This window comes from Hemitrygon akajei, chromosome 9 (assembly GCF_048418815.1).
Source record: "Hemitrygon akajei chromosome 9, sHemAka1.3, whole genome shotgun sequence".
Classification (NCBI taxonomy): Eukaryota; Metazoa; Chordata; class Chondrichthyes; order Myliobatiformes; family Dasyatidae; genus Hemitrygon; species Hemitrygon akajei.
This window is the reverse complement of record NC_133132.1, coordinates 7,675,234-7,693,543: the sequence shown is the minus strand read 5'-3', so window position 1 is coordinate 7,693,543 and position 18,310 is coordinate 7,675,234. Positions and strand designations below refer to the sequence as shown.

General features: G+C 44.7%; 1 protein-coding gene across 1 annotated transcript in view; it reads right to left on the bottom strand.

The window, feature by feature from the left end:
* Positions 1–485: 485 nt before the first annotated feature.
* The window catches only part of LOC140733782 (uncharacterized), a 29,325-nt gene continuing 11,500 nt past the window's right edge, over positions 486–18,310 (bottom strand). Inside the window, exons 4-5 of the mRNA XM_073057538.1 lie at positions 1,729–1,872; positions 486–1,560 (exon numbers count right to left, since the gene is read on the bottom strand). Of these exons, the coding sequence (XP_072913639.1) occupies positions 486–1,560; positions 1,729–1,872 (1,219 nt within the window). The remainder of the gene's footprint in view (positions 1,561–1,728; positions 1,873–18,310) is intronic.

The window sequence follows — 18,310 nt, the reverse complement described above, 5'->3', positions numbered from 1 at the left end:
GAGCCCATCACCACAGGGAGAGCGAGAGGGGAACAACAGGGGAGGATTTAAAAGGACTGTCGTGGAACTGAATCACTGGCAGGGTCCAGCCGGCCTGAGTTCACTCTCTACCATATACTGGGTGTGTTATAAATTCACTAAGTACTGGAGGCAGTGTTCAAAATAGAACTGATTTATTTGTCTCAGATCCAGAATATTAAACTCCAGTCCCATTAAAGGTGAATGTGCAGCAGAAGAAACTCCTCCCATGCCCAGTGACCAGGGTGCAGAACTGGGTGTGGTGAGCAGCAGCAATAATTGCAGAGTTCAGCACCGACAGTCACTCTGTAAATAGCATTCAGCAACGGTGACGGACAAATATCCAGCATGCAGCTTATTGAAACTTTCTCCCCAGTGTGAACCGGGTAGTGTGTCACAAGGTTAGATTACCGAGTGAATCGCTTCTCACATTCACAGCAGGTGAACGGCCTTTCCCCAGTGTGAACTCAATGATGCACATTTGGTGGAGATGGCTGAGAGACTCTCTTCCCAATGACTGTCCAGGTGATCAGCCTCTCCCCAGTGTGAACTCGCTGGTGTCTCTGTAGATGAGATGACCTAGTGAATCCCTTTCCACATTCTGCGCAGTTGAACGGCCGCTCCCCGGTGTGAACTGACTGGTGTGCTAGTAGTTCGGATGACTGATTGAATCCCTTCCCACAGTCTGAGCAGGTGAACGGCCGCTCCCCGGTGTGAACTGACTGGTGTCTCAGTAGATTAAATGACCGAGTGAATCCCTTCCCACAGTCTGAGCAGGTGAACGGCTTCTCCCCAGAGTGAGATCGCTGGTGTCTCTGAAGGTCAGACGATTGAGTGAATCCCTTTCCACAGACTGAACAGGTGAACGGTCTCTCCCCAGTGTGAAATCGCTGGTGTATCTGTAGATGAGATGAGCGAGCAAAACCCCTCCCACATTCACAACAGGTGAATGGTCTCTCCCCAGTGTGAACTCGCTGATGTGTCAGTAGTTCGGATGACCGAGTGAATCCCTTCCCACAGTCTGAGCAGGTGAATTGCCTCTCCCTGGTGTGAACTCGCTGGTGACTCTGTAGGTGGGATGACTGAGTGAATCCTTTCCCACAGTCTGAGCAGGTGAACGGCTTCTCCTCATTGTGATCTCGCTGGTGTGCCAGTAGTTCAGATGACCGAGTGAATCCCTTCCCATATTCTGCGCAGGTGAACGGCTTCTCCCTGGTGTGAACTCGCTGGTGTCTCAGTAGACTAAATGACCGAGTGAATCCCTTCCCACAGTCTGAGCAGGTGAATTGCCTCTCCCTGGTGTGAACTCGCTGGTGACTCTGTAGGTGGGATGACTGAGTGAATCCTTTCCCACAGTCTGAGCAGGTGAACGGCTTCTCCTCATTGTGATCTCGCTGGTGTGCCAGTAGTTCATATGACCGAGTGAATCCCTTCCCATATTCTGCGCAGGTGAACGGCTTCTCCCTGGTGTGAACTCGCGGGTGTCTCAGTAGACTAAATGACCGAGTGAATCCCTTCCCACAGACTAAGCAGGTGAACGGTCTCTCCCCAGTGTGAAATCGCAGATGTACTTGTAGATTAGATGACCAAGTGACTCCCTTCCTACAGTCTGGGCAGGTGAACGGCTTCTCCCCAGAGTGAAATGGCTGGTATCTATGAAAGTCGGACGATTGAGTGAATCCCTTCCCACAGTCCGAGCAGGTGAATGGCCTCTCCCCAGTGTGAACTGACTGGTGTCTCTGTAGGTGGGATGACTGAGTGAATCCCTTCCCACAGTCCGAGCAGCTGTACGGCCTCTCCCCAGTGTGAACTCGCTGGTGAGCCATTAGGTCAGATGACCGAGTGAATCCTTCTCCACAAATTCAGCGGATGACCAGCCTCTGTCCAGTGTGAACTGACTGGTGTGTCCACGGATGGAATTATCAACTGAAACCCTTCTCAGACACAGAACAGGTGGATGGCCTTGTCAAAGTGTGAACTTGCTGATGTACCTTCAGTTGAGATGACCATGTGAAGCCATTCCCACAATCTGAGCAGGAAGGATGATCGAGTGAATCCCTTGCTCCACTTCTTAAATATCTGGACAGAGACAGCAAAACTGGTGTGTTGTGTTCGAGATTCCTGTAGATGAATTCCTTGTTATTTTTTACCTGTAAAAAGTTTTACAAAATTCATCAATGGGTGTAAGACAACATTTCAGATGAGATCACTTGAGTTGCCAAGGTGTGATCTGGCATCACACTGTTACAGTGAAGTTCAAACAAAGTTGGAGAGAGAAATCATCTTCTAACTGGGCACAGTGCTGGTATCTGGAATGACCATTAAACTCTCTGATGCTCTTCCTGTCTCTATAAGAATGGGGAATTTCTGCCATCTCCAATCTGTGACCTGGCTCAGTTTGACTCTCTCCATTGGTATTATTCCCTGTTCCCACTCAGCTGTATGGGTTCCTGGCCCCACAGTAACTGAAACACTCTTACACAAATAGCCTTTGTTAACGTGCAGCTGGGATTTTCTTTTATGTACCGTTAATTTAAAGTGCCACAGTTTTAATGCCATGTAAATATCTCCTCTTCACATGTATGGTTGGTCTGCACAACTGTTAAAAGGAATTAGAGTGAATATTAGTATTATATAAGGTTCTTGTCACAGTCATGGTAAAGAACAACACTGAAACAGACCCTTTGGCCCATCTAGCTGATGCTGATCTATTTAAACTTTCAACTCCCATACCCCTACCATCCAGGTACATATACAAACCTCCAACATGTTGCAATTGAGCTCACCTGCACCACTTGTGCTGGCTGCTCATTCCACACCCTAATGACTGTCTGTGTGAAGACGTTTCACCTCATGTTCGCCTTAACGTTTCACCTTTCACCCTTAATCCATGACCTCTGGTTGTAATCCCACCCCATCTCAGTGGAAAAAGCCAGCTTGCATTTATGCCACCTATAACCCTCAAAATTGTGGTATACCTCCATCAAATCACCCCTCAATCTTCTACATTCCAAGGAATAAAGCCCCAGACCTGTTCAATCTTTCCTTATAACCCAAGTCCTCCAGACCTGGCAACATCCTTGTGAATTTTCTCTGAATTCTTTCAACCTCTTTCACGTCTTTCCTGTAGACTGGTGACCAAACCTGCACACAACACCCCAAATTAGGCCTCACCGATGTCTTGTACAACTTCAACATGACATCCATCTCCTGTACTCAGTACTTTGGTTTATGAAGGGCAATGAGCCAAAACCTTTCTTTCCGTCCCTATCGAACTGTGACACCACTTTCAGTGAAATATAGACCTGTATTCCTAGATCCCTTTCTTCAACAACACTCCTCAGTGCCCGACCAGTCACTGTATAAGACCCACCCTGGTAAGTCCTACCAAAGTGCAACATCTCACACTTGCCTGCATTAACTTCCATTTTCCATTTCTCAACCCATTTCTCCAGCTGGTTCACTTCGCACTGCAAGCCATGATAGTCTTCTCACATTCCACTACACTCCCAGTCTTTGTGCCATCCACAAGTTTGCTGATTCAGCTAACCATGTTATCATCCAGATGACCGAAATAGATGACAAACAACAACGGATCCATCACTGATCCCTCCGGCACACCACTAGTCACAGGCCTCCGGTCAGAGAGGCAACCATCTGCTTCCACACTCTGGCTTCTCCCAAAACCAGTGTCTCATCCAATTTACTATCTCATCGTGAATGCTGAGTGACTGAACCTTCTTGACCAACATCCCATATGAGACTTTGTCAAGTGCCTTGCTAAAGTCCATGTAGACAACATCCACTGCCTTGCCCTCAGTCACTTTCTTGATAATTTCCTCGAGAGACTCTATAAAATTAGTTAGACATGACCTACCATGCACAAAGCCATGCTGTCTATCCTTAATCAGTCCTCATCTATCCAAATACTTTTACAGGTAGTCTCCGAGTTACGAACTTCCGACTTACGGACAACTCATACTTATGAACCGAGGAAGGAGAACGCCATCTGCCATTTTAAGTCAGATCGCGACACCGTCCACCATTTTAAGTCATTGCCGTTGACACAGTGTTGAGTGTTTAACTTTGTATTTGGCTTAAATTTTTCTTAGTAAGATTCACCCTGACCCTACCCCCCGTTCCAAGCGGCCGGTGGCTCAGTGAGATCAGCGCCGGGCTCGAGATTCGAAAACGGAGGTTGCTGAGTTCGATCCAGTGACGGACTGCTGCCATGCTGGGTTGATGTCGATCCAGGGACTCCCGTGCCGTGTTGATGTCGAGCTCGCAACTCGACCTCTTAAAAACACACTGCCACCTCCAGGTAAATTCCCCATGCGGAATATCGTGGAGGATCAAATACCCAAACCCAGCACAGCCCCCACTTGTCCCATTTAGCCTCTCTCAGCACGGTGGTCCTTAGGACCCAGTGGACCTCGGGTCCGCCACCAGCAGTGTTTCAGTTCCATTGACGGGAAGCGGTCGCAATTGAAAATAAAGTGGAAATAATACAGCGTTTGGAAAGAGATGAAATGCCATCGGTCATTGGAAAAGCGTTAGGCTACGGTCAGTCAACGATCAGAACAATTTTACAGGATAACGGATAAAGTGAGAATAATGGAGCATGTGAAAGGCCCTGCCCCGATGGAAGCTACAATTATTACTAAGCAACGCAGTCGTTTAATTATTGGAATACATACGTTTCCTAAGTGTTTTATATGCATACAGGTAAATTATATACTATATACTAAGACAAACGTTTGACTAACTGACGCTAAATACCCGAGACATCTTCAGTGAGCGGTGTCTCAGAAAGGCAGCGCCCATTATGAAGGACCTCCAGCACCCAGGGCATGCCCTTTTCTCACTGTTACCATCAGGGAGGAGGTATGGAAGCCTGAAGGCACACACTCAGTGATTCAGAAACAAGTTCTTCCGCTCTGCCATCTGATTCCTACATGGACACTGAACCCCTGGGCACTATCTCACTTCTTTAATATATCTTGTTTCTGTTTTTTGCAAGACTTTTAATCTATTCAATATCTGTATACTGTATAAAGAATAATAAATAACACTCATTTATTTATTTATTTATTATTACGATCATTATTTCATTATTTTTCATCTATATTTCTTCAAGTTTCGTAGCAAGAAGGCTGCGAGTGGAACGGCTGAGGGTGTTTTGGAGAGAAGGAATTTTACTACTCGTGGTAAAGACAGGGAAGACTGCGCAGGCCTGTGACGCCAGCCAGTAGAGCAGGAAATGTTTAACAAGAAGACCGCCATATCCAGTGGGCAGCGGAGTGATAGGGCTTTGGCTCAAACGGGTGTAGGCGGTAACAGGACTAGGTAGGTTTAACTGTGTTAATTGTGCAAAGGAGATACGGAGACAAATTCTGGAAAAGTGTAATAATAAGAGAGTTGTCGTGATGGGAGATTTTAATTTCCCAAATATTGATTGGCATATCTCTAGACCAAGGGGTTTAGATGGGGTGGAGTTTTAGGTGTGTTGAGAAAGGTTTCTTGACACAATATGTAGATAAGCCTACAAGAGGAGTGACTGTACTTGATTTGGTATTGGGAAATGAACGTGGTCAGGTGTCAGATCTCTCAGTGGGAGAGCATTTTGGAGATAGCAATCGTAATTCTATCTCCTTTACTATAGCATTGGAGAGAGATAGGAACAGACAAGTTAGAAAAGTGTTTAATTGGAGTAAGGGGAATTATGAGGCTATCAGACAGGAACTTAGCAGCTTACATGGGAATGATGTTCTCAGGGAAAGGTACGGAAGAAATGGGGCAAATGTTCAGGGGATATTTGTGTGGAGTTCTGCATAGGTACGTTCCAATGAGACAGGAAAGTTATGGTAGGGTACAGGAACCGTGGTGTACAAAGGCTGTAGTAAATCTAGTCAAGAAGAAAAAAAAAGCTTACGAAAGATTCAGAGAGCTAGGTAATGTTAGACATCTAGAAGATTATAAGGCGAACAGGAAGAGCTTATGACGGAAATTAGGAGAGCCAGATGGGGCCATGAGAAGGCCTTGGCGGACAGGATTAAGGAAAACACAAAGGCATTCTACAAGTATGTGAAAAGCAAGAGGATAAGACGTGAAAGAATAGGACCTATCAAGTGTAAGAGTGGGAAAGTGTGTATGGAACCAGAAAAATACAGCAGAGGTACTTAATGAATATTTTAATTCAGTATTCACTATGGAAATAAATACTTGGTGATTGTAGTGATGACTTGTAGTGGACTGAAAAGCTTGAGCACGTCGATATTAAGAAAGAGGATGTGCTGGAGCTTTTGGAAAGCATCAAGTTGGATAAGTAGGCTGGACCGATTGAGAGGTACTGTGGGAGGCGAGGGAGGAGATTGCTGAGCCTCTGGCGATGATCTTTGCATCATCAGTGGGTTTGGGAGAGGTTCCAGAGGATTGGAGGGTCGCGGATGTTATTCCCTTATTCAAGACAGGGAGTACAGATAGCCCAGGAAAATATAGACTAGTGAGTTTTACCTCCGTGGCTGGTAAGTTGATGGAGAAGATCCTGAGAGGCAGGATTTATGAACATTTGGAGAGGTATAGTATGATTAGGAATAGCCAACATTGCTTTGTCAAGCAACACACAAGCCTGGTGGAACGCAGCAGGCCAGGCAGCATCTATAGGGAGAAGCACTGTCGACGTTTCGGGCCGAGACCCTTCGTCAGGACTAACTGAAAGGAAAGATAGTAAGAGATTTGAAAGTAGGAGGAGGGGAAAATGTGAAATGATAGGAGAAGACCGGAGGGGCTGGGGTGAAGCTGAGAGCCAGAAAGGTGATTGGCAAAAGGGATACAGAGCTGGAGAAGGGAAAGGATATGGGACGGGAAGAAAGGTGGAGGGGAGCACCAGAGGGAGATGGAGAACAGGCAGAGTGATGGGCAGAAAGCGAGGAAAAAAAGGAGGGGGTAAAAAAAATATATCAGGGATGGGGTAAGAAGGGGTGGAGGGGCATTAACGGAAGTTAGAGAAGTCAATGTTCATGCCATCAGGTTGGACGCTACCCAGCCGGTATATAAGGTGTTGTTCCTTCAACCTGAGTGTGGATTCATCTTGACAGTAGAGGAGGCCATGGAAAGACATACCAGAATGGGAATGGGATGTGGAATTAAAATGTGTGGCCAGTGGGAGATCCTGCTTTCTCTGGCAGACCGAGGGTAGGTGCTCAACGAAATGGTCTCCCAATCTGTGTCGGGTCTCACCAATATATAAAAGGCCACACCAGGAGCACCAGACACAGTATACCACACCAGCCGACTCACAGGTGAAGTATCGCCTCACCTGGAAGGACTGTCTGGGGCCCTGAACGGTGGTGAGGGAGGAAGTGTAAGGGCTGGTGTAGCACTTGTTCCGCTTGCAAGGATGTGCCAGGAGGGAGATCGGTGAGAAGGGATGGGGGACGACGACGAGTGGACAAGGGAGTCACGTAGGCAGCGATCACTGCAGTAAGCAGAAAGATGGGGGGGGGGGGGGAGGGAAAGATGTGATTGGTAGTGGGATCCCGTTGAAGGTGGCGGAAGTTACGAAGAATTATACGTTGGACCTGGAGGCTGGTAGGGTGGTAGGTGAGGATAAGGGGAACCCTATCAGAAAGAAAAATCAAATGCCCACCCCACCCCCCGCATAAAAAAGAACGGCATCCCGATCATCAACCCCCAAAACCCACCCCTCCCGCACAAAAGTTAACAATGACATTGAACCCCCCCCCCCCCCAAAAAGCAACCCTACCCGGCACAACTGCGGAGGAACCCGTGTCACCAGGGTAGAGGCGGCCGCATCAGGAGCAGCGGATACAATGGGCGACCGGGACGATTCACAGGTGAAGTGTCGCCTCACCTGGAAGGATGTTTGGACAATGGAGAGAGTTCGGCCATCCGGCCCTTTCACTGTAACACCCCGAACTCCACCTCAAATCCATCTGAACGAATCTGTGCGAACTTTAGTGAACAACAAATATAATTCGTCTCAGCGGTCAGCCATCTGAATGAATAACTGACTTTAAAGAGAAACTCAGTGATAATTTTGGAGACTGAAATAAGAAAGGCCCAGGCAAATAAAGAGTCAGTAGTTGCAGTGTTTTTTGACATTGAAAAAGCCTATGATATGATGTGGAAGGAAGGATTGTTAATTAAACTGTGCAAGATGAGGGTTGGTGGGAGAGTTTTTGATTGGATAAAAGATTTTATGTTTGGTAGGAAAATTCAAGTTCGGATTGGGTCAGAGTTATCAAATCAGTACATAGTGGGAAATGGCACACCTCAAGGTAGTGTGATTAGCCCGTTACTTTTTTAAAAAAAATGTTTTTATTAGTTTTTCAAAACATTTTACAAATTAAAAACCCCAAATCCCAATGAGGAACATTAAAACAGTGCAAAATTAAGCATACAATAACAATATGTTACAAAGGAAGAGAATTTAACAAAAAAGCACCTAAATTAAAGACAAGTAAGCTTAATATCCTCCCCAAGCCCCACAACACAAGAAAAAACAACAGCAACTCCAGACCAACCACAACACAATATAGAGAGTATACGTCAGGACAGCCAAACTCCCTGACTGTGAATACACTTAGCAACAGAGGATAATAATGCCTTCTACCAGAAAAAAAAAGGGAGCTGAAAGCAAGGGACCGAAAAGAAAAAAAAACCCTAGTCAAGAGGAAGGTTATGAAAGTACTCGATAAAAGGTCCCCAGACCTTATGGAACTTTAGATCCAAATTGAGAACTGAATAATAAATTTTTTCGCGGTCCAAGCAGGCCATGATGTCGTTAAGCCATTGAGCATGAGTGGGCGGGGCAACAGCTCTCCATCTAAGAAGGATCAAGCGTCTAGCCAGGAGAGAGGCAAAGGATAATATTCGGCATTTGGTCGGACCCAGACATAAATCTGTCTCGCCCCAAAAACCGAACAGAGCAATTAAGGGGTTTGGTTCTAGGTGCGGATTCAGAATACACGATAACGTAGTGAAGACATCTTTCCAGAACTTCTCCAAGCTAGGACAGAACCAGTTCCATGCCCTACTTCATCTTTCATTGATCCTGTTAATATTCTATAGATTTGCTAAGTGTTCCTGTAGGAAAAAGAATCTTAGCGTAATATGTGGTGACATGCATGTACACTGATAATAAAATTTACTTTGATCTTGTCGTCTGGATCAATAGTTTGGTTGAGAATGTACAGGGTATGGATAGTAGGTTTGCAGCAAGTAATGTCAAACAATTACTTTTTCAGAAAGATATTAAGAATAAACACACCCCTCTGTTCCCCTCTCCACACTCTATCACCCCCGGCCCTTACTGCCTTCCCTCTCTGCCCCGTCCTCCCTCTCACCCCCAATTTGGGCATAAGTGAATTATTTTCTGGGAATCGGAAGGGGAATTCTTCACGCAGAGCTTGGTGGGAGTGTGGAATGAGCTGCCAGCGGAAGTAATGGATGTGGGTTCGATTTAGACACTGAAGAGAAATTTGGGAGATAACATGGATGGGAGGTGTATGGAGGCTATGGTGCAGGTAGTTGGAACTAGGCAGTAAAAACAAAATCAAGTTGGGATTGACTAGAAGGGCCGAAGGGCCTCTTTCAGTGCTGCTGGGCTCTGTGACTCTAATAATATTCTAATTTGTAATTTCCACAGTCAGTGCTTTGCTTCTAATGACTTAACCCAGAAATTTACCCAAACAAGAATTGAAAGACTCTTAGCTGGCTACAGAAAGCATTTACAAGCTGTGATACTTGCCAAAGGGGGTGTTACTAAGTACTGACCATGCAGGGTGCCCAAACTTCTGCTTTGGGCCCTTTTCCTTTTTTGTTATTTTGAATCTGTAAAAGATGGAAATAAAAAGGTAATCTTGCTTAAACTATTAAAGAAATGTGTCATCTTTAACTTTATGCCTTTTGGAAATCAGGTTATCTTTTACTCGCTTAACTATTCAGAGTAACACAAATTTTGACTAGGAGCGCCCAAACTTTTGCATGTCACTGTGTATAATCTGTGCCTTCCGAATCACTTCCAGAAATTCCAGCCATTGCTGCTCTGTTTTCATTCCTGCCCATATTCTTCTCAAATCAATTTTGAACAATTTTCCTCTCATGCCTCTCTAATTCAGTTTATTCCACACCTGACTTTAGCTTCTGTTTCTCTAATGTCAGGGTGAATTTGATCATATTACGATCACTTGCCCCTAAGGGTTCTTTGAACATAAGTGACCTAACTAATTCCGGTTCATTACAACACTCAATCCAGAATAGCTGATCCCCAATTGGGCTCAACCACGAGCTGCTCTAAAAAAGCATCTTGTAGGCATTCTAGAAATTCCTCCACTTGAGACCAACACAATCCTAATTATCCTAATCACCTGCATGACAATCCCCCATGACTATTGTAACATTGCCCTTTTGGCACGCATTTTCTATCTCCCATTGTAATTTGTGGACCACATACTTACTACAGTTTCGAGGTCTCTATACAATTGCCATCAGGGATTGTTTATTTACATTTGCTGTTCCTTAATTCTACCCATAGAATTTACACCTTCCAACCCATGCCACCTCTTTCTAATGATTTTGTTTAATATTTTACCAACAGAGCAACATAACCCCACTACAGCTTGTTCTTTCAAGAAACGTAAGTATCTGGCAAACTAGAGGACCTGCAGATTCTAGCAATCTACAGAACTACACACGAAGTGCTGGAGGAGCTCAGCACGTCAGGCAGCACCTATGGATAGGAATCAATATTTCAGGCCAAGACCCTTCATCGGGACCCCTGACACCCACGTATCCGGAATATCAACAAGCAAAGAAAATAGATTTCTTTGACAGATTTTAGTTCAAGGCTTAAAAATGTTGCCAAACAGAGCTTAACATTTAACAAATACAACACAGGCAATAAACACTTTCATCAATACCGACATTGACTTTTTTAATAAAAATATCTTGGTCCCATTTCAATCAGTAAAATTTACAAAAATAAAAAGGAACTGAACTGACAACTTTAGAAACGACTATTTACTCTCAGACCCACTAGTATTAACACTCCCTTGGACAGAAGGGGGAAGAGAAATAACAAATGGAAAAGAAAAATCACACAACAGTCAGATAACACTTCTAAGTATTTATTTTCATCAAAAATGAGCAGGATTCAGCACTCCATGTGTGTATATGCAATCGTGATAAGAAATACAGACCAGAAACCCTAAATGAGAGTCCAACTCAGAAAAATGAATCATCACTATGGAAGAAAACATTAACCAGTGGAATGAGTATGACCCTCCATGGGAGACATCCCAACGATCTGTACAGACGAGATGCTGACAGAGAGTTGGAGACCTCTTCCCAGAAACAGAGGAGTTTCTTACAGAAATACAAGACAAGGTGGTTAACCAAAGGAAAAAAATCAAAAATACATGAAATACAAACGAACAAGGCAGATGGTGCAGAAAATGCCAAGAGAAACCAAACACAATCCAACACATTCCAGGATCCTGCAGCAGTTTAACTCAATCTGATTACTTACACAGGTACAATCAAGTGGCAAACATCATTCACCAGAATCTTGCTTTAGAACACAAACTCATGAATTCCCACCACCACTTCATAAAGGCACCATAAATTCAAGCCGGATCCAGTTTCAGAGTCAAAATCATACAATTTATATGATAATCAATGCATTATTTCAGATAGGATAATCCATGTTGTTGTTCACCCTCAGCCCAGAGATTAGAGGGGTGAAGAACATCGCAGACAGAACTGCAGTCAGCTCGACTTCTTCAGTCTGCAGGAAATTCAAGGGAAACCTCTTCACCCACAGAGTGGTGACTGTTTGGAGCCCATCACCACAGGGAGAGCGAGAGGGGAACAACAGGGGAGGATTTAAAAGGACTGTCGTGGAACTGAATCACTGGCAGGGTCCAGCCGGCCTGAGTTCACTCTCTACCATATACTGGGTGTGTTATAAATTCACTAAGTACTGGAGGCAGTGTTCAAAATAGAACTGATTTATTTGTCTCAGATCCAGAATATTAAACTCCAGTCCCATTAAAGGTGAATGTGCAGCAGAAGAAACTCCTCCCGTGCCCAGTGACCAGGGTGCAGAACTGGGTGTGGTGGGCAGCAGCAATAATTGCAGAGTTGAGCACCTACAGTCACTCTCGAAATTGCATTCAGCAACGGTGACGGAGAAATATCCAGTATGCAGCTTATTGAAACTTTCTCCCCAGTGTGAACCGGGTAGTGTGTCACAAGGTTAGATTACCGAGTGAATGGCTTCCCACATTCACAGCAGGTGAACGGCATCTCCCCAGTGTGAACTCAATGATGCACATTCGGTGGAGATGGCTGAGAGACTTTCTTCCCAATGACTGACCAGGTGATTGGCCTCTCCCCAGTGTGAACTCGCTGGTGTCTCTGTAGATGAGATGACCGAGTGAATCCCTTTCCACATTCATAGCAGGTGAACGGCTTCTCCCCAGTGTGATCTTACTGGTGTTTCTGTAGGGTGGATGATTGAGTGAATCTCTTCCCACAGTCTGAGCAGGTGAAAGGCTTCTCCTCACTGTGAACTCGCTGGTGTGCCAGTAGTTCAGATGACCGAGTGAATCCCTTCCTACATTCTGCGCAGGTGAACGGCCGCTCCCCGGTGTGAACTGACTGTTGTCTCAGTAGATTAAATGACCGAGTGAATCCCTTCCTACAGTCTGAGCAGGTGAACGGCTTCTCCCCAGAATGAGATCGCTTGTGTCTCTGAAGGTCAGACGATTGAGTGAATCCCTTTCCACAGACTCAACAGGTGAACGGTCTCTCCCCAGTGTGAGATCGCTGGTGTCTCAGTAGATTAGATGATCGAGTGAATCCCTTCCCACAGACTGAGCAGTTGAACGGCTTTTCCCCAGAGTGAGATCGCTGGTGTCTCTGAAGTTCTGAGGACTGAGTGAATCCCTTCCCACAGTCCGAGCAGGTGAATGGCCTCTCCCCAGTGTGAACTGACTGGTGTCTCTGTAGGTGGGATGACTGAGTGAATCCCTTCCCACAGTCCGAGCAGGTGTACGGCCGGTCCCCAGTGTGAACTCGCTGGTGAGCCATTAGGTCAGATGACCGAGTGAATCCTTCCCCACAAATTCAGCGGATGACCAGCCTCTGTCCAGTGTGAACTGACCGGTGTGTCCACGGGTGGAATGATCAACTGAAACCCTTCTCACCCACAGAACAGGTGGATGGCCTTGTCAAAGTGTGAACTTGCTGATGTACCTTCAGTTGAGCTGACCATGTGAATCCATTCCCACAGACTGAGCAGGAAGGATGATCGAGTGAATCCCTTGCTCCACTTCTTAAATATATGGACAGAGACAGAATAAACGGTGTGTTGTGTTCGAGATTCCTGTAGATGAATTCCTTGTCATTTTTAAGCTGTAAAAAGATTACAAAATTCATCAATGGGTGTAAGACAACATTTCAGATGAAATCACTTGAGTTGTCAAGGTGTGATCTGGCATCACACTGTTACAGTGAAGTTCAAACTAAGGTGGAGAGAGAAATCATCTTCTAACTGGGCACAGTGCTGGTATCTGGAATGACCATCAAACTCTCTGATGCTCTTCCTGTCTCTATAAGAATGGGACATTTCTGCCATCTCCAATCTGTGACCTGGCTCAGTTTGACTCTCTCCATTGGTATTATTCCCTGTTCCCACTCAGCGGTATGGGTTCCTGGCCCCACAGTAACTGAAACACTCTTACACAAATAGCCTTTGTTAACGTGCAGCTGGGATTTTCTTTTATGTACCGTTAATTTAAAGTGCCACAGTTTTAATGCCATGTAAATATCTCCTCTTCACATGTATGGTTGGTCTGCACAACTGTTAAAAGGAATTAGAGTGAATATTAGTATTATATAAGGTTCTTGTCACAGTCATGGTAAAGAATAACACTGAAACAGACCCTTTGGCCCATCTAGTTGATGCTGATCTATTTAAACTTTCAACTCCCATATCCCTACCATCCAGGTACATATACAAACCTCCAACATGTTGCAATTGAGCTCACCTGCACCACTTGTGCTGGCTGCTCATTCCACACCCTAATGACTGTCTGTGTGAAGACGTTTCACCTCATGTTCGCCTTAACGTTTCACCTTTCACCCTTAATCCATGACCTCTGGTTGTAGTCCCACCCCATCTCAGTGGAAAAAGCCAGCTTGCATTTATGCCACCTATAACCCTCAAAATTGTGGTATACCTCCATCAAATCACCCCTCAATCTTCTACATTCCAAGGAATAAAGCCCCAGACCTGTTCAATCTTTCCTTATAACCCAAGTCCTCCAGACCTGGCAACATCCTTGTGAATTTTCTCTGAATTCTTTCAACCTCTTTCACGTCTTTCCTGTAGACTGGTGACCAAACCTGCACACAACACCCCAAATTAGGCCTCACCGATGTCTTGTACAACTTCAACATGACATCCATCTCCTGTACTCAGTACTTTGGTTTATGAAGGGCAATGAGCCAAAACCTTTCTTTCCGTCCCTATCGAACTGTGACACCACTTTCAGTGAAATATAGACCTGTATTCCTAGATCCCTTTCTTCAACAACACTCCTCAGTGCCCGACCAGTCACTGTATAAGACCCACCCTGGTAAGTCCTACCAAAGTGCAACATCTCACACTTGCCTGCATTAACTTCCATTTTCCATTTCTCAACCCATTTCTCCAGCTGGTTCACTTCGCACTGCAAGCCATGATAGTCTTCTCACATTCCACTACACTCCCAGTCTTTGTGCCATCCACAAGTTTGCTGATTCAGCTAACCATGTTATCATCCAGATGACCGAAATAGATGACAAACAACAACGGATCCATCACTGATCCCTCCGGCACACCACTAGTCACAGGCCTCCGGTCAGAGAGGCAACCATCTGCTTCCACACTCTGGCTTCTCCCAAAACCAGTGTCTCATCCAATTTACTATCTCATCGTGAATGCTGAGTGACTGAACCTTCTTGACCAACATCCCATATGAGACTTTGTCAAGTGCCTTGCTAAAGTCCATGTAGACAACATCCACTGCCTTGCCCTCAGTCACTTTCTTGATAATTTCCTCGAGAGACTCTATAAAATTAGTTAGACATGACCTACCATGCACAAAGCCATGCTGTCTATCCTTAATCAGTCCTCATCTATCCAAATACTTTTACAGGTAGTCTCCGAGTTACGAACTTCCGACTTACGGACAACTCATACTTATGAACCGAGGAAGGAGAACGCCATCTGCCATTTTAAGTCATTGCTGTTGACACAGTGTTGAGTGTTTAACTTTGTATTTGGCTTAAAATTTTCTTAGTAATATTCACCCTGACCCCACTCCCCGTTCCGGTCGGACGGTGGCTCAGTGAGATCAGCGCCGGGCTCGAGATTCGAGAACGGAGGTTGCTGAGTTCGATCCGGTGACAGACTGCTGCCATGCTGGGTTGATGTAAATCCAGTGACTCCCGTGCCGTGTTGATGTCGAGCTCGCAACTCGACCTCTTCAAAACACACTGCCACCTCCAGTTTAAATTCCCCATGCGGAATATCGTGGAGGATCAAATACCCAAACCCAGCACAGCCCCCACTTGTCCCATTTAGCCTGTCTCAGTGCGGTGGTCCTTAGGACCCAGTAGACCTCGGGACCCGCCACCAGCAGTGTTTCTGTTCCATTGACGGGAAGCGGTCGCAATTGAAAATAAAGTGGAAATAATAAAGCGTTTGGAAAGAGATGAAACGCCATCGGTCATTGGAAAAGCGTTAGGCTACGGTCAGTCAACGATCAGAACAATTTTACACGATAACGGATAAAGTGAGAATAATGGAGCATGTGAAAGGCCCTGCCCCGATGGAAGCTACAATTATTACTAAGCAACGCAGTCATTTAATTATTGGAATACATACGTTTCCTAAGTGTTTTATATGCATACAGGTAAATTATATACTATATACCAAGACAAACGTTTGACTAACTGACACTAAATAATACCGGATGTACTTGATCGGACTTATGTACAAATCCGACTTAAAGACGGACTTAGGAGAGGAACTCGTACGCAACCCAGGGACTGCCTATATATCCGGTTCCTGCACATACGTTCCAATAACATTCCCCCTACTGATGTCAAGCTCACCAACGTACAATTTCTTAGTTTACTTTTAGAGCCTTTCTTGAACAGTTGAGCAACATTGTCTGTCCTCCAATCCTACAGTCCATTACCTGTCACTGGGGATGATTTAAATATCTGTGCATGGGCCCCAAAAATTTCTGCACTTGTCTTCCACAGGGTCCCAGGGAACAACTTGTCAGGCCCAGATTTATCCATTGTAATTTGCCTTAAGGCAGCAAACCCCTCCACCTCTGTAATCTGTACAGGGTCCATGAAGTTGATGCTGCTTTGCCTCACTTTTATAGATTCTGTGTCCATCTCCCGAATAGACACAGATGCAAAAATATATTTAAAATATCCCCCATCTCTTTTACCTCCTGTATAGATCACCATTCTGATCGTCCAGAGGATTAATTTTTTCCCTTGCAATCTTTTTGCTATAAAGATATTGCTTACTTTTATTTCTTTCATAAGTGTTGACTTGAATTTCCTGAACTTCATAACTACACCATGTGGTCCTATCTGCCTTTGCCTGGTATGCACCTCCTTTCTTGTAAAAAGGGTTGTAAAAGTAGTCAGCTCCATCTTGGGCACTAGCCTAAAAAGTACCCGAGATATCTTCAGTGAGCGGTGTCTCAGAAAGGCAGCACCCATTATGAAGGACCTCCAGCACCCAGGGCATGCCCTTTTCTCACTGTTACCATCAGGGAGGAGGTACCAAAGCCTGAAGGCACACACTCAGAGATTCAGGAACAGATTCTTCCGCTCTGCCATCTGATTCCTACATGGACACTGAACCCCTGGGCACTATCTCACATTTTTAATATATATTGTTTCTGTTTTTTGCAAGACATTTAATCTATTCAATATCTGTATACGGTATAAAGAATAATAAAAAAGATCCATTTATTTATTTATTATTACAATCATTATTTAATTATTTTTTATCTATATTTCTTCATGATTCGAAGCAAGAAGGCTGCGAGTGGAACGGCTGAGGGTGTTTTGGAGAGAAGGAATTTTACTACTCGTGGTAAAGACAGGCAAGACTGCGCAGGCCTGTGACGCCAGCCAGTAGAGCAGGAAATGTTTAATAAGAAGACCGCCATATCCAGTGGGCAGCGGAGTGATAGGGCTTTGGCTCAAACGGGTGTAGGCGGTAACAGAACAAGGTAGGTTTAACTGTGTTAATTGTGGAAAGATTCTGGAAAGGTGTAATAATAACAGAGTTGTCGTGATGGGAGATTTTAATTTCCCAAATATTGATTGGCATATCTCTAGAGCAAGGGGTTTAGATGGGGTGGAGTTTTAGGTGTGTTCAGGAAGGTTTCTTGACACATTATGTAGATAAGCCTACAAGAGGAGTGACTGTACTTGATTTGGTATTGGGAAATGAAGGTGGTCAGGTGTCAGATCTCTAGTGGGAGAGCATTTTGGAGATAGCAATCGTAATTCTATTTCCTTTACTATAGCATTGGAGAGAGATAGGAACAGACAAGTTAGAAAAGTGTTTAATTGGAGTAAGGGGAATTATGAGGCTATCAGACAGGAACTTAGAAGCTTACATGGGAACGATGTTCTCAGGGAAAGGTACGGAAGAAATGGGGCAAATGTTCAGGGGATATTTGTGTGGAGTTCTGCATAGGTACGCTCCAATGAGACAGGGAAGTTATGGCAGTGTACAGGAACCGTGGTGTACAAAGGTTAGAGTAAATCTAGACAAGAAAAAAAAGTGCTTACAAAAGATTCAGAGAGCTAGGTAATGTTAGAGATCTAGAAGATTATAAGGCGAACAGGAAAAGCTTAAGAAGGAAATTTGGAGAGCCAGATGGGGATATGAGAAGGCCTTGGCGGGCAGGATTAAGGAAATCCCCAAGGCATTCTACAAGTATGTGAAGAGCAAGAGGATAAGACGTGAAAGAATAGGACCAATCAAATGTAAGAGTGGGAAAGTGTGTATGGAACCAGAAAAATACAGCAGAGGTACTTAATGAATATTTTAATTCAGTATTCACTATGGAAATAAATACTTGGTGATTGTAGTGATGACATGTAGTGGACTGAAAAGCTTGAGCATGACGATATTAAGAAAGAGGATGTGCTGGAGCTTTTGGAAAGCATCAAGTTG